We start from the raw sequence: 14691 nt of genomic DNA, 5'->3' as shown, positions 1-14691 counted from the left end.
GTTAACCGGTTCATTCGCCAGATGCGTGTAAACGAGCCTAAGCTGCGACAGTTGTTCGGGGAGCTCGAGGAGTGACAAATGAGCAGCAGTCGTTCATGGGAACGCTCCGGAAGGCGGCTGCAGGAGCAGTGCATGAGCTGACCTCCTTAGATCAGTGCAGTCCTGCCAGCGGTGACGTCGCCGGGATGGCGGCAGCTGCAGCTGCTGACCTCAGCTCTGACCAGCCGATCCTACATGGGCTTCGCCCGACGCAGCGGTGACGTCGCCGGGAGGACGGCGGCTGCAGCTGCTGACCTCAGCTCTGACCAGCCGATCCTACATGGGCTTCGCCCGACGCAGCGGTGACGTCGCCGGGAGGACGGCGGCTGCAGCTGCTGACCTCAGCTCTGACCACCCGATCCTACATGGGCTTTCGCCCGACGCAGCGGTGACGGTCGCCGGGAGGACGGCGGCTGCAGCTGCTGACCTCAGCTCTGACCACCCGATCCTACATGGACTTCGCCCGACGCAGCGGTGACGTCGCCGGGAGGACGGCAGCTGCAGCTGCTGACCTCAAGCTCTGACCAGCCGATCCTATATGGGCTTCGCCCGACGCAGCGAGCCGCGAAATCGGGTCGCGAAACTACGCAGAATAAGGTTAGATCCCCACACGTGGCTGACCGCGGCTATTTCTGCTGCGTTCTATTTCGATGCCTTTAGTTTGGTTTAAGTCGCATTCAGAAATGGCAATTTTAACATCTAAAATATGCGTTTTAATATCGTGTTGCTGTTGTGCCTGTGTTCTGATATGGTGGATCATGAAAGGTCGGTTGTGGCCTCGCACTGTTGTCGGAAATTTAACCCATTTTTATGCCTTGGATAAATCAACAGAAATACGCCTGGTCATCCAGTCCATTGCCAACTATCAAAGCTTATACGAACCCCTAAGTGCCTGAGTGATTTTCCACACACGCAATAGCATGTCTTAGACCTTGCTGGTAGCTCACGCTCGGCGCAGGTTTGCCGTGCACATACATGTCAATGGAAAATCCAAGAGTCGAGCTTCAGGACATGGAGGATCTGGTGCGACACTGAATGCCAACGCGGTTTCACATGAAGCAGAACGACACACACGCCAGTGGGTCAAAAAACATTTTACAGTTTTTGAAGCTCCTGAGGTCTTTCCCAGATAGCATGCCAAAAATTATAGTCCGTCGTGGAGAGCAATACGAATCACTGCCCTGTACTACCCTGTCAATAGACGACAAGTGGCCTCGCGTAACTGTCGTTCCAATGTCGTGATTTCGAAGATTCATCTATTCTCCAACAGCCTCCACCAAGTCCATCTGCCCGCCACTAAATGTAAACATGCGGTCTGTAATACGATGTGATGGCCTCCCGCATTGGGCCCAGCATTCCCTTCGTCCATCTTGTTAGACGGGAAAACTCGCGGTTGCGCCATAGACTGAACAGGAAACGCGCCTCGTGCTTACGCGACATCCCAACACCTCTGGTGCAGCTCAGTGGCAGTGTTGAAGGTTGGGCGGTTTCTGACTAGCTATTTAGTGGCAGGGTGCTGTACATCGTCGCGATGATGCAAGACCTTCTCCGGTTTTCCGGCACCTGAATGTTCTGGCGGGTTACCCACTGGAAAAATAAACACCTTCCGTGAAGCGAGGCGATGCGATTTTGGTCCACTCGCACCGTGACGGTGCTAGTTACGCGGACTCAGTACTCACAACGTGTATCAGTGGCAAGAAAAAGTGGCAAGTTTGAGCGCTCAGCCAGGCTATGAACCGCAGCCCTGGTGTCGCCTGCACCAGTGGGCTGAGATGACGGTGCTACCGCCCCCCGTATGCCCTGGAGCTATTTACCCAGAATGCACTTTGTGCTGCGCAATGCACAAAGGTTGGGCCCAAGGACGACATCGGGTCAACCAACGAGTAGTAAGCCGGTTAGCTCGCATCACCTCAGCTCCAGTCTCGTCCTGGTCCCCACCAGCTCCCTCGTCCTGGTCTCCACCCAGCTCCAGTCCTCGTCCTGGTCCCACCCAGATCCCTCGTCCTGGTCCCACCCAGCTCCTCTCGTCCTGGTCCCATCCGCTCCCTCGTCTGGTCCCACCCAGCTCCCTCGTCTGGTCCCACCAGCTCCAGTCCTCGTCCTGGTCCCACCCAGCTCCCTCGTCTTGGTCCTAACCAGTCTCTCCGCCCTGGTCCCACCAGCTCCCTCGTCCTGGTCCCAACCAGCTCTCCTCGTCCTGGTCCCACCCAGCTTCCTCGTCCTGGTCCCAACCAGCTCTTCGTCCTGGTCCCATCCAGCCCCCTCGTCCTGATCCCACCCAACTCCCTCGTCCTGGTCCCACCCAGCCCCCTCGTCCTCGTCCCACCCAGCTCCGCCCAGCTCACCGGAAACGACCGGCATTCAGCGGGCGCGTGAATTGGGCCACATGTAAAGAGGCTAACAGGGGGAGAGGTTTCTTGGAATTGGCGTGCCCTGAGCGCCTGTGTGGCATTGCTTGGCTGACTGGTCCTGGCAGAGACCCGACCCTGAACCCAGGGGGTACTGAGGCCTGAGACTTTTTAATGTGTTGCTACGCTTAGGGTTCGGAGTAGCTGTCACCATTGCCGTTTCTAAAACATCATGTGTCAACGTTGTTTGCAATAATGTTACTGTATGCGCTTCCTTCAAGCGTTTGTCTTGTTTTGAGTGAGCAAGTAGGCCAAAAGATCCTTCTTGGAGCGCAGAAAAAAATGTGAAGAGCCGAGTCTTTCACTGCCTGGCAAGCTTCAACACCGTCATGTTCACTGCTGCATAGCCCTATAGCCGTTAGCCGATTTTTAGGATTTTTGGTATCTTACAGGCCTCGTGATGTCATCAAGCACGAGAGAAATGTCAACAAAGTGCGTGGTTGAACACACCAGCGTCATTGTTTGCCGCCCGAATGTCTCTGAATCCTATGTCGGGACACGTAACGAGGGAGCTGTAAACGCTGACAGATGGCTGCGGTCGGTTAACACCCCCGCGGTGCCGTGAGTATAACTATGGATCACTCGCAGTGACTTTAAACAGAGGTGCAGTCTCCTATTAAGTGGAGAGGGTGGTATTTCAGCCTCTCCCCCTCCCCTCGAAAATACACAGCTGTACAAGCCCCCAAATTTGGGAACAAAATGGACCAAATCCGGCGTAAACTCCGTTTACTGACGGACTTTAGGAGCAGGTTTCATCATTTTTCACCGCTCAAATTTATACCCAACCCCCCAATCAGTTTGAAGCGAATTACGCCCCTGAGTGTACGGCATACCCGGGGTGAAAGACCTAGCTCTTGTTCATATATTTAAGTCTGACTGATGACACAGAGGTCATGTTCAAGTCACGCTCGTAATTCGGGACGGAGAGCACAAGTTTAAGACATAATGTCACAGAATATTGGTAGTGAACTGGGACGCAAGTGTTAGAAAAGGGACTGGGTAAAAATATGTCATGTGTATGCTTGTGCCTGTGATGATTTAGACAATTTATGAGGTTTGGATATAAAATAATAAATTTAACGAGCCACGAGTGTTCGGCTGGAACCTTTATTCAACCGACATGCTCCTCATATTCCGTAAAAGCGTTTCTTCACAACAGCTGGGCAAGAGTCAGCGCCATGGGATTGACAAGCCCATGTGTAGTGTTAAAGGACGGAGGAAGGTATAGAAGATACGACAGTTTCGATATTAACAGGGCGCCAGCGAAATGAAGCCCCGCTGTATCCCACGTCGGTGGGCTCAGTTATGATTTTGACAGACTTGTGGAGAAAATTTTGCGAAGGTAGAAGAGGTAGAAGAGACGAAGTTTACCATTTCCAGCCATCGGTCTTCAAACGTGATATAGTCGTGCATAGACTGTGCGGCACTCATCAAGCCACCGGTGTTATCAAATAGACATATTACTCTTCAATGTCCAATTAGGGGCAATGGCCTATGCAAATACTTCCATGACTTTGTTCCAGCAGGAGTACGCGAAAGCGGAGTTATCGCGACAGGAGATCCAATCTCAACAGGACAGAATGACAGGAGCACTCGTTGGGCATTGACAAATTTTTCATCACTATTTTGCTGGGGCCCTGGTGGTACTCTTTGGAGGGCTGTAAAAAATATGGAAGCTGTCGCCCTGCAGGCGCTATTTTTGTCATGGCTACCGCTCACGAGCGGGGTCCCACATTTGACCAGAGAAGCACGCCCCCATGCTTCCCCTCACGCTGCGTACGCCCATGGTTTCCAGGCGTAGGTCCCCCATCGAATTGGACCCCAAAGGCGAGACAGTGTTTATTCGACTACGGAAGCGCCGTTTGTACTGCAACAAAGTACAGTGTTCTGTTCCATTTTGACAGGTGTTAAGGTCAGCGGGCCCGAAAAGGTCACTGGTTGGCTAAAGTAGCCAGATCTAATACTTAACGATTTCCTGCAAGATTGACTCCGCTATTTGTAGGTTTTAGCTCGCTTCTCCAGCTGACTAAATAAACAAATTTTTGAACATTATTTGCTTTCGCAACTGCATTCGCCAGAAGCACGAGTGAATATCGCCTCCGAAGAAGTCTGAAGTCAGAAGAAGGTCAACTAAGGAGACAGCTGTTAAGTTGAACATTCTCTAAAAGAACGCATAACGGATTTCAAAAATAATTTTTTAGCCGTGATTTACAATTACTAGCATGTTGCATTGAAAGCAACATATTTGACTGGGTCATAGAATCTTTCTCATATGAAAGCTTCCTATATGCATCAGGGCTTTTATTCACTGATTTTTGCATTATGACTGCTGAGTTGTTTCCGCTGTTCATGTTTTTTATCCGCTTGTGACCGTAAGCACACCTTGAAACGTTGGATGTTTAAAGCGTGGATCATATTTGACTATAATGTCGTTTGTCAGCACCGTGACGGCTGATAACTCAACATAAAACTGACATTTTCCGGTATGTGAAGAAGGACCTTCTCTGTCTCGCAAAAAATCAATGCAATTGACGAGCCCTTAAAACTCAATAACTAACTGACCGCTTCTGTCAACTGTCTGGCTCTCTCTGTCTGGTAGATGATTGTTTCATCAATAAGTCAGACAGCGTTGTGAAACAGGCTTAGGGGCTCTCTGTTTCACAAGAATGAGCCATGCGATCGACTATCATTTTGCTTAGAAAATCATTCAGTCAAGTCATTTTATACCTTTGCAGATTGCATCGTCTAAATTTCTAGAATAATCGTGAAGCCACAGATGAGAATCGAGCGCACCGACTTGACTCCGCTGCATGTCTGTCTGCGTCAGCACGCCCCGTGTATGCGGATGGCCCGCGTCTGCACACGGTTTGGCTGTCTAACATCCCAGAGTTCCCTGGTGTCTACCCACGCCCCATCTGTACATGCTACAGGCGGCAGACAGCCTTCCAGCTTTCACATCAGAGCTTCACGCCACATACGCTGAGGCTTTTCGGATGGCCCATCTCCTGGGCGATGTACTTACCTCTATCCACGCCCCTACAAACTCCCCAGTAACCATTGGCTGAGGACGGTTGCCGCCAACAGAGACACCCATGGCAGGAGGCGGCCGATGGCACTGACTACAGTGGCAAATCCTTTTGTTCATCTTGGAGAACGGATGATGTAAGGATCAACATCATTTGTAGGATCTTGATAATGCTCAAAACTACTTGTTCTGTGCGAACTTAGCGGTTTACTGACAATAATTTAGGAAACGCGTTCGCGCTGATCATGCCGTCCTATTTCTATCAGTCCTTTTCTGTGGGTAGCTGTAGCTCGGGGGACAATGAAAGAGCTATACGAAAGCGTTTCATGCGGTTTGAGGAGAAAATGAGCATTATTCATTCAGCAGTGGCGGTGGTTCAATAAAATCGGGTTGGTGGCAGGAAAAGGGCAAACGGTGTTTTTTAAATTACTTATTTTCCTGCAACACTTAAGGATTAACATCAGTGGCTGGACCTTGCATGAAATGCTAGCAATGCTAGGGTCTAAATAAAGGCGGAACTTTGTTTCCTAGTTGCTTCGGTTTGGGTTGGAACTATTTGGTGCCGAAACCCATACGTGAGGGGAAGGGGCCCACAGAACTTTTCCTCAGCCTCCTCTTCAACGCTTTTAGTATTGACGTTGATGTGTCGTTATGGAGAGATAAGAAGTCTGGCTATGACCGTAAATGAGATTGAAGCAGTCATTTCTTCCTACACAACGCCACAAAATTTAGTTTCATTTCATTTAATTTTGTACTGCAGATGCATCCCGAAATGACCGATAAGTTTCCGCCTACAAGAAGTACAAGATTTAACCGAAGGTAGGTACGGCCTGCTCTCTAATTTCTTGTTGCTTGATTCGATCTTCTTACCCTAGAATTTTAAAATGGTTTGAAGGGCGGAGCACGCACAAAACAGACGTCATCAGTCGTGTCGACGTCGGTCACGTGCTCTTACGACATTCTCTTGGCACGGGTGTGAAATGTTGGCGGTGCTTGGCGTCTGACGTCACTGGACGGGTGAGGTGTACGGCATATGTTTACAGTTAGGGTGCTAGCTCTACGAGTGACGACACGTGGGGTGGTCCCCGGAAGTGTCCCGACTGCTTGTCAGTGGTTGTTAACACGACGCTGAGAGTCAAAGCTCACTGGAGCGACAATAGCCACGCGAGCGGATGCTCCGAGACGTCATGTGAATTGATGTGAATCTGACGCCTATCATTGTCGGGTTTGCCATATCAGCTAACTTAAACTACCAACAACCGCGACCCGTCAGCAGACCAGCGGTGACCGATTCATTTGCCAGCTGCTGACGATCTGGGGGCAATGGCATGCAGGTTCAAATCCGTCTGTCGTTAGAGGAATTTCGAGACCCGGCGTGACTACCGCGTGAGCGCTCGCGTCAGAGACCACAACCGCCGGCATCTATTAATAATCCAAGTCGAAGCTGCCTACTGCGGCTTCCTTAGGATGAGGTGGACGCTCAGCATAACACTGCGGTGTTTGTCCGGGCCTAGAAAACCCAACCGCAAACTTCTTGCACATGTGTAGCAAATGAGGCACGCCTTGTTGTGCCCGTGGACCAGAATGCAATGGGAAGCACGCAACACACAAAGCAACATGTATTAATATATTTTCTTTGTTGGCATAGACATTGCAATAAGCACATCCACGTGCCGCAATGCGGCTCGTTCGAAACGAGCGTCACGTCTCTATCTGCACACTTGTCTCCCAGCCGATCTAACTGGCATGTCTAGATATGTACATTATGTACAACGCGGACAATGAACACACCTCCACTGCCTGTGTAGTGCACATTTGCCACCTGCAAAAAGTTATAAATACTGATAGTTAGCTGACGCTACACAGAGCCCAGCGATGCGGTGTGAGTACCAGCCCATTCGCTGTCTAGCTGGAGGCGAGCTTGCCCTCCTTACACCTCGGGCATTTCCAAGGTCAGGGCGACCCCGTGGTCGGCGCGATTCCTCGGGACGCACACCCTCAGCGAACGGCGCGACGGCCAGCAGCCTTGGCGGCCGGGCGGCGAGGCTCTCCGCCTCCGTGTCCCGGCGCCGCGCGCGTGCAGCCCCAGTGACGTCACGCCCCGGACGGGCCGTCTCCGGGGCGGGCCGGCGACCACTCGATCTGGCCGGATTTCCACCGGCCCTAGCCCGGGTCTGGCGAGCTCTCGGCACGCCGGGTCACAGGGCCGGTCTACGAGCCGAGCATGCTGAGGCCCACGCTCGTGCCCATCAGGTAGTTCTTGTAGATGGTCTGGATCTTCTGCTGCAGCACTTCAGCTGTTGCGACAGCTCCTCGCTGTCCTGCTTGTTGGCCTCCAGCGTCTCCATGCCGGGGAAGTCCTGCTTGGAGCAACAGTCCAGGAAACCCTGCAGATGGGCACGCAGAATTAAAGCCCCCATCCGGCGCCGAGCCCTCACTCCTCTTGTGGACCAGTGAATTGCAACTTATCTTCACATCCAACGGTGCGTGAAGCCGTGCCAAGGAAGCAAGCATTTATCTCCTTCAGTGCCCTCCCCACTCCTCTCTCCCTTCGCTTCCTCTTCTTACTTTTCTGCATGATAACATGCGAAGGATGACTTGTCAAAAACACTGCTTAGACCTGTTGTGCAGCACCGTAAGGGCGATTCAAACTTAAATCCCCTCCTCCCCCTCCCTCCCGGATCCCCTTCTCTATGCTTATTTGCCGTCGTAAGCTACCTAAATCGGCCCATTAAGACCTGATTAACAGCTCATAGATGGTCTGAACTGCATGCGATACGTCCTTCTCAGACAAAACACGTCGGAAAGGCTTCGGGCTTCGGAATCTGGTGAAATGCCCTTGACACCAATAAGCGGGCTTAGCGCATTCCACCGTCGGCGCCCAGGCTAGATCCACCTGTGCTGTACCAGGCACTGAATGAAGCACGGCGCAGTTGATGGGGCAACCCAGCTACATGTACTCAGCTGGATCTCCAGGCTAATGACTAGACGGCGACAGTCAAGGACTTAGCATATCCAAGAGCAGTCCACCGAAGTGTACCCTGGCGACTATGCACAGGAGGTAATTGCGCTGAATATAGCTTAACTAATTGTATAGCTATCATAATTGTATATAGTAATTGTATAATATAGCTAATTGAAAAGTGTGTGTGCGACCGTTACCGGCAAATAACTTTACGATAATGCATCACGTGAATTTTCTGGCCATCTGCAAAGTGAACGGTGAGATGTGCTGACAAATAAACAATGCCCTAAATTAGATGTAATGATGAACATAGCACATGACACTCATGCATTTTTACATACGGAATGTGCCCCACGTTATAATGTCGATATTATATGGAGACAAACGTAACATTTGTATGCCTGGGTATATGGTGCTGCTACAATTGTAAAAATTGCGTGCATGTCGTCAACGTCCAAGAATGTACACAAAAAGACAATATTATTGCAGAATGCGCCCACTGCATACGTATGCGCCATGTTTTGTCACCACATGTCACTAGCCTCTGGTCGCCTGTCTGGATCTCGTTTTGTAACGTACAGCCGTATGACTAACGTACGATCACGCACTTGGCAGTGGTGAGACCGTTCTAACGGAACGCAGAAGTTGGAAGCAATTTCTGCCAGACGCTTCCTAGGGCCTTTCAGAAATCGAGCAGGAACGTTATTTTTACTTGCTGGCATATCAGTTGATGATCTCCATTCACAGTATTACTGCCTTTTGACCCCACCCCTGGGACGGCATCTGACAACCACAGAATATGACGCCGAAACCGATAGCCTTCAAGCGCTGGCAAAGTGATGCTTCGGCGCCCAAGGTGACAGGGTGGGGATGGATAGCGGCTTTACCCAATTCATTCTGTGCAATGGGATGCAGGGCTCGCCATCGTACGGAGCTCATTTCAAAGTCATCCAGATCAGGGTGCCGCCGCCGTCGCGCCCCACGCCGTGTCCGGTATCGGCGGGCGGCGCGGGCTGCCTCCCGGTGCCCGCCCGTGCCGCCGGGTGAGCAGCCTACCTGCAGAATGTCCCTCCTGCGGGACAAGCTCGGCAGCTTGTCGGCCAGCTGCTCGAGCGGCGAGTCCAGCTGCGCCATCCCGCTGGCCGTGAAGCAGGCCTGCAGCTTCGAGAACAGGACCTCGTCTGCCGGACAGAGGACACGGTGAGACTGACGGGTGAGACGGGTGGCGGGTGAGCCATACACACGTGTTCCATGCACGTGGCGCTGAGAACACGCGTGCACACGTGAACGGGAATGCAGTGCGCCGAAGCGGCGAGCAATTTCACCTCCGCGTCAGCTTTCTCAAAATGGGTTGCGGCTCTCTACAAAGTCGTCCCTGACATCACGTATCGCGTGGGTCGTATAATCGAGCAAACAGCCAACCTCCAAATAAGCGCCGCAGCCTCCAGACAGCATAATCAGCTCCATAGATATTCCGAACGCCCGTGCCCTCTTTGCCAGTGTGACATGCACGTGTCTGCCGCTGCCGACCTTTGACTGCCGCCCCGTTAGCGGTCCCGCTGTCAACAGCGGCGTCGGATGCTATCCATCCTCCGCGGACATGTCGCCTTCAGGAAAGCGGGGAGGAGCGGGACTATTGGGGGAGGCTGTCTGACGGCCGTTGAGGTCACGGTACCGACCAGGACAGGCGACTTAAGTCGCCGGAACCAGTTATAAGCAGGCTGAGGTAATGCCCGTGCGGAAGGGGAGTGGATGGGTCAGTAGGGACACCCCTGCTGGGGGTGCGGCCGCGGGTCAGAGGCCGCAGGGGTCGAGGGTAGGGGCCAGTCATGAGCGGGACAAGTAAAGTGGGCAGACCTCTCACAATCAACACGGAGATAAGCAAATGTTGGAGGATGGGCAGGGTGGATGCCATACAAGGCGGCGACGACGGCCCTTGGAACTATAGGTGATGCACGTACCAAACGCCCCATACCTCCAGTAAGGACCCCCTGCCATACGTCGACGGCATCAAACCACTGCTAGTGCTACCAAACACGCGATCTGCTCACGGAAACGGATTCCCCGAACCCGCTGTGTAAAGAGGACGTGCGTCCAGCTGTGCTGAATGCAAGGTGCACCGAACACCAAAGCTTTTCAATGGACGACCATACAAAGGGTCGGACAGGAGCTTGCCAGTGGGGAAGGGGAGGGGCAAATTCGTGGAGCGTGGACCCCTCGGCCCCTATTCGTGAGTACCAAGTGCAATGTCATGACTGTACGGGATAAATAAAGCACATCAACGTTATCGCGCCCCTCCCTTTCACCCATCGATGCTTTGCTTGGACCCTTGCGTGACATGCTTTTCGGCAGCGACGATCATGCCAATTTGGCGCTCTGATCCCCACTCGTCATCCCCTCCCTCTGCGCCCCGCTGGTACCCTGGACACCGGGGGGTTCCCGGTTCCTGCGGGCGGGACGGTCACTGCGGAGACCCCGCGGCTCGACATCGGTCTTCCCGGACTCGGCACGCGTCACCCCGCCGATAGCGGAGCGTCGAAGCTGCGCTCACCGGGCTGAGTCAGCCGCCGCTGCCCGCACCCCACGCGGCGATTAACGCGCAGTACCGGCCACACGAGCCGCCGCAGAACGGGGCGGCACGTGATCGGCACCGACGTCGCGTGGCGTCAGCGTTCGACACAGGCTCGCGCGCCGGGCTAAGCCCACTGGCGTGGACCGTGAGGCGACATCGCCGTGAACGCTCAGCCGGTTTAGCGCTGCTTGAGTTGTTATGTTTGGGAGGTGATGGCATACCACAGGAGCGATTCACCCTGAACGGGATATCAGCAGCTGGATGCGTAAGAAGTAGGGGGCGTGCCAGGACACAGGAGAGGACTTTGCCTGGGGACAGGAGACATTTGGCAGCAATCCAGCTTTGCAGTGAAGGTAAATAATGCAATCATTTGACAATCAAAAATGGCTCATAGCGTAAGGAATGGTTTTGCAATCAGTCTTTGTAAGCGCAGACTGTTGCGAAGAGTTCGATCATGCCGTCTCACGGATGGCGTGCGATTTTGCCGTGCCTTGTAATCTCAGCATATTGCACCCTATTGCACCCTGACTGCTTTGGCCAGTTGCCAGCTAAACGCTGTGGGTCAAATCGAGTAAACGCGACTGTTGGGACGCGAACCCGAATCGCGAATCTAGTGAACGCGGCTGCTGTGTGACGGTTTGCCTTTGACCTTGATTTATCTGAGCCGTTGTGAATTCGCCTGCATGGACTACTCGAGGTGAACAAAAATACAATTTACGATACCAATTTGGCATCCGTTGTTGGCGGGCTGGGAGCTCAAAGCTCCAAGCATCTATTTTAGATGGCTTCGGTCTTGCCACGCAAGCGTGCGGTCAGTTACACGATAACAGGTTCAAGAATTAAAACGACGGCTAGCACGCAATCGTCGGATAGAACGGCGCAGCCGCTGCCAAACCGCCCGCTCGGCAAACGGGACCGATGCAGGCAGATAAGAGCAGCTTAACAGGCATGAAACCAACCACTTACAGATGTCACTGATGCTGATGATACACACTCACTGATGTCGCTAACACTGTCGATTGTGTATGCATCGTAACAAGCGGAGCATTTAGCGTCATGCTTTTTACTGGACATTATAAGTTCAGAGACCTTATGGACAGTTATCGGACTTCAACATACTGAAAAGTGCTGATGAAACGAAGTTGTCAAGCAAGCATTGGTTATGTTATCAATGCTTGACGTTTCCAGGTATGTTTAAGGTCACAAGTGAACAGGGTTGAAAAATCTGTGAACTCGGAATGCTGAAAACCCAGGAGCTCAAGACTGTCTTTCTTATATGAAGTCTTATTACTGGGGATGTACCTGGCCGTGCCTTTGGAGTACCTAACAGGAATGGATAGACTATGAACCTTTAACCCAGGTGTCCAGTTGTACGAGCATATACACGAACTCAGTGCAAGAAAGGACACCGCTGAGTCTATAACCAGGAGACGAATCCATGAAGCGCAGCTATGCACCAGGGACTTAAGCAAACTCGTGATCAAAACATGAGTCAGTTACGCGCACAGCTCGAAATCCTAAAGCACTCTCCTTCCCGGCGTCCCACACGATGGAGCCCAAGTTCCCAGGGGGCACCCAGGGCGACTTCTTACCGTCCAGGGCGTTGTCAATCGGCATGCAGCGAGCCGCCGGGAAGAGCGCCACCAGCAGCAGCAGCGGCAGGGCAGGAGAGCGGGCGGCTGCCATGGGACGGGTCGGGGCTAGTGTGACCTCAACAGGCGCGCGCCCCGGCCTCTTATACATGCCGAGCGCGCCGACACGGCCCGACTGCGGAGCCGCCGCCGCCGCCGCCGCCGCCGCCGCGGTCACGTGACCGGCCGGCTGGCGTGTGGCCGGCCCGTCAGGCGTTTCTCGCTCTGTGTGTGGGGACGGCTGCAATTGCATGGCAGGAACGTGCCCTGCGGCGGCGGCCGAGGCCTGCCGCCCTCGGAGACCGGCCGTCTAGCTTCGTCGCCGGGCGCGGGAGCGGGTCACCACGCAGGCCGGCGAGCGGGTCAGGGGTCAGGCTGCCGGTCAGACTGTGGAGCGGGTCACGAGTGAGACTGTGGAGAGGGTGGGCTGTCAGACTGGGGAGCGAGAACGGTGGACTACGTAGGCTCTGCCGTAGGGTTACGCCAAGCCAACAGGTTGGCAATGATTCTGGAGTTTCGTGGAACAGCTAGACCTCCATCCTCGTCCAATCAGGGGCGAATTAGCATCGCAGGCCGTCACGCTCAATGGCTAATGCGGCGCCTGCTCTGCCCTTGTCGAATTTCCCGACTGACCAGCTGGAGTAACCAGAGCCGATTCAGAGAGCTCCCGTGACGCACCGTGCCCTCCTCCCCAGGCGCATCGCGCGCCTCGGGCGGTGCCGCACAGACCTCGCCCCTCCCCGCCCGGCCCAGACGCCGGGCCGGCAGCGGTCGGTCGCACTCTCGCTGTGGGCGGCAGCACGCGATCCTCCCGATCGTCTGTGATCGTCTGCGGCGCCGCCGTGCTACACTGTAACCGGGCCGGCTTGTCCGGGAAGCTCGGGAGGGCGCGCCGAATGGCTGCATAATTGGCGGCTTCGCTGCCCGTAGTGACGGGCCAGAATCCACGCTGGTCTGAATCAAGCGGCTGGCAGTCGCGGCTGCTCCATCGCGATAGGTAAAGGATGCGGATGCGGTGGCAAGGAGCTGGTGAAGCCCAGGTAGCGGGGCATGTGGATGGGCGCGGCGTGCACGCTGACAAAATGTTCCCTGTTTTCTACCAGGAAAGATCAACTGCTGTGCAACATTTTGTGATATCCTCAGTGAACTGGTCGTTTTGCTGCACATGATGTCCGCACTATGTCAGCTGCATGAGGTGACTTCCTGTTTACAGGCGAGGCTGCAAACCGGACCAGCATTATCTGAACACTGAGCAGCCGGACGAGTATTACCTGAACAGTGTGCAGACCGAACGAGTATTAGCCGAACAGTGCGCAGGCCGGACCAGTATTATCCGAACATTGTGCAGACCGGACGAGTATTACCTGAACAGTGTGTAGACCGGACGAGTATTAACCGAACAGTGTGCAGAACGGACGAGTATTACCAACAGTGTGTGGACGACGATATCCGAACAGTGTGCAGACCGGACGAGTATTAGCCGAACAGTGTGCAGGCCGACGAGTATTACTCCGAACAGTGCAGACCGGACGAGTATTACCTGAACAGTGTGTACCGGACGAGTATTACCCGAACAGTGTGCAGACGGACGAGCATTACCTGAACAGTGTGCAGACGGACGAGTATTACCTGAACAGTGTGCAGACCGGACGAGCATTACCTGAACAGTGTCATTCTCAGCACGGACGGACCGGCCGGGTCCCGTCGCCGCCGACGCCCGTTCTTTCAGGCCGATATTCTGGCAGGCGATAAATGCGGCTTCACATAGGTTTCATTAAAGAAATGTGCAATTGCACGGGTGTTATGGTGTGCTATGGCGTTTAGAAATTTGCTTGCAAATGATTTAAACGGCGTATTTTCGGCAGCACCGCAATGTGCCAAAATGCGGATATTCCATTAATATGTTAAACGACAAAGTTGTTTATTATGAAAAAGGTGCTCAGGCGAATCAAACGGACCAACGCCTTGACGCAAGGAGGTAGGCAGAATTTCACGGTGGGGGGTACAACAACAATGAACCGAGTTTGGGGCCCGCAGGTGAGCAAAATTTC

General features: G+C 53.6%; 1 protein-coding gene across 1 annotated transcript; it reads right to left on the bottom strand.

Annotated features, from left to right (window-relative positions):
* Positions 1-7721: 7721 nt before the first annotated feature.
* LOC119107944 (uncharacterized) lies at positions 7722-12695 on the bottom strand. The gene is made up of 3 exons (XM_037231537.1): positions 12602-12695; positions 9494-9618; positions 7722-7859 (listed from the first exon to the last, which is right to left on the bottom strand). The coding sequence occupies exons 1-3, from the start codon at positions 12693-12695 to the stop codon at positions 7722-7724; spliced, it is 357 nt and encodes a 118-aa protein (XP_037087432.1).
* Between the last annotated feature and the right edge of the window lie 1996 nt (positions 12696-14691).

Source organism: Pollicipes pollicipes, unplaced genomic scaffold (assembly GCF_011947565.3).
Source record: "Pollicipes pollicipes isolate AB1234 unplaced genomic scaffold, Ppol_2.1 Scaffold_6686;HRSCAF=7923_pilon_pilon_pilon, whole genome shotgun sequence".
Lineage (NCBI taxonomy): Eukaryota > Metazoa > Arthropoda > Thecostraca > Pollicipedomorpha > Pollicipedidae > Pollicipes > Pollicipes pollicipes.
The sequence above is the reverse complement of the archived record's forward strand: the minus strand, read 5'-3'. Positions and strand labels throughout refer to the sequence as shown.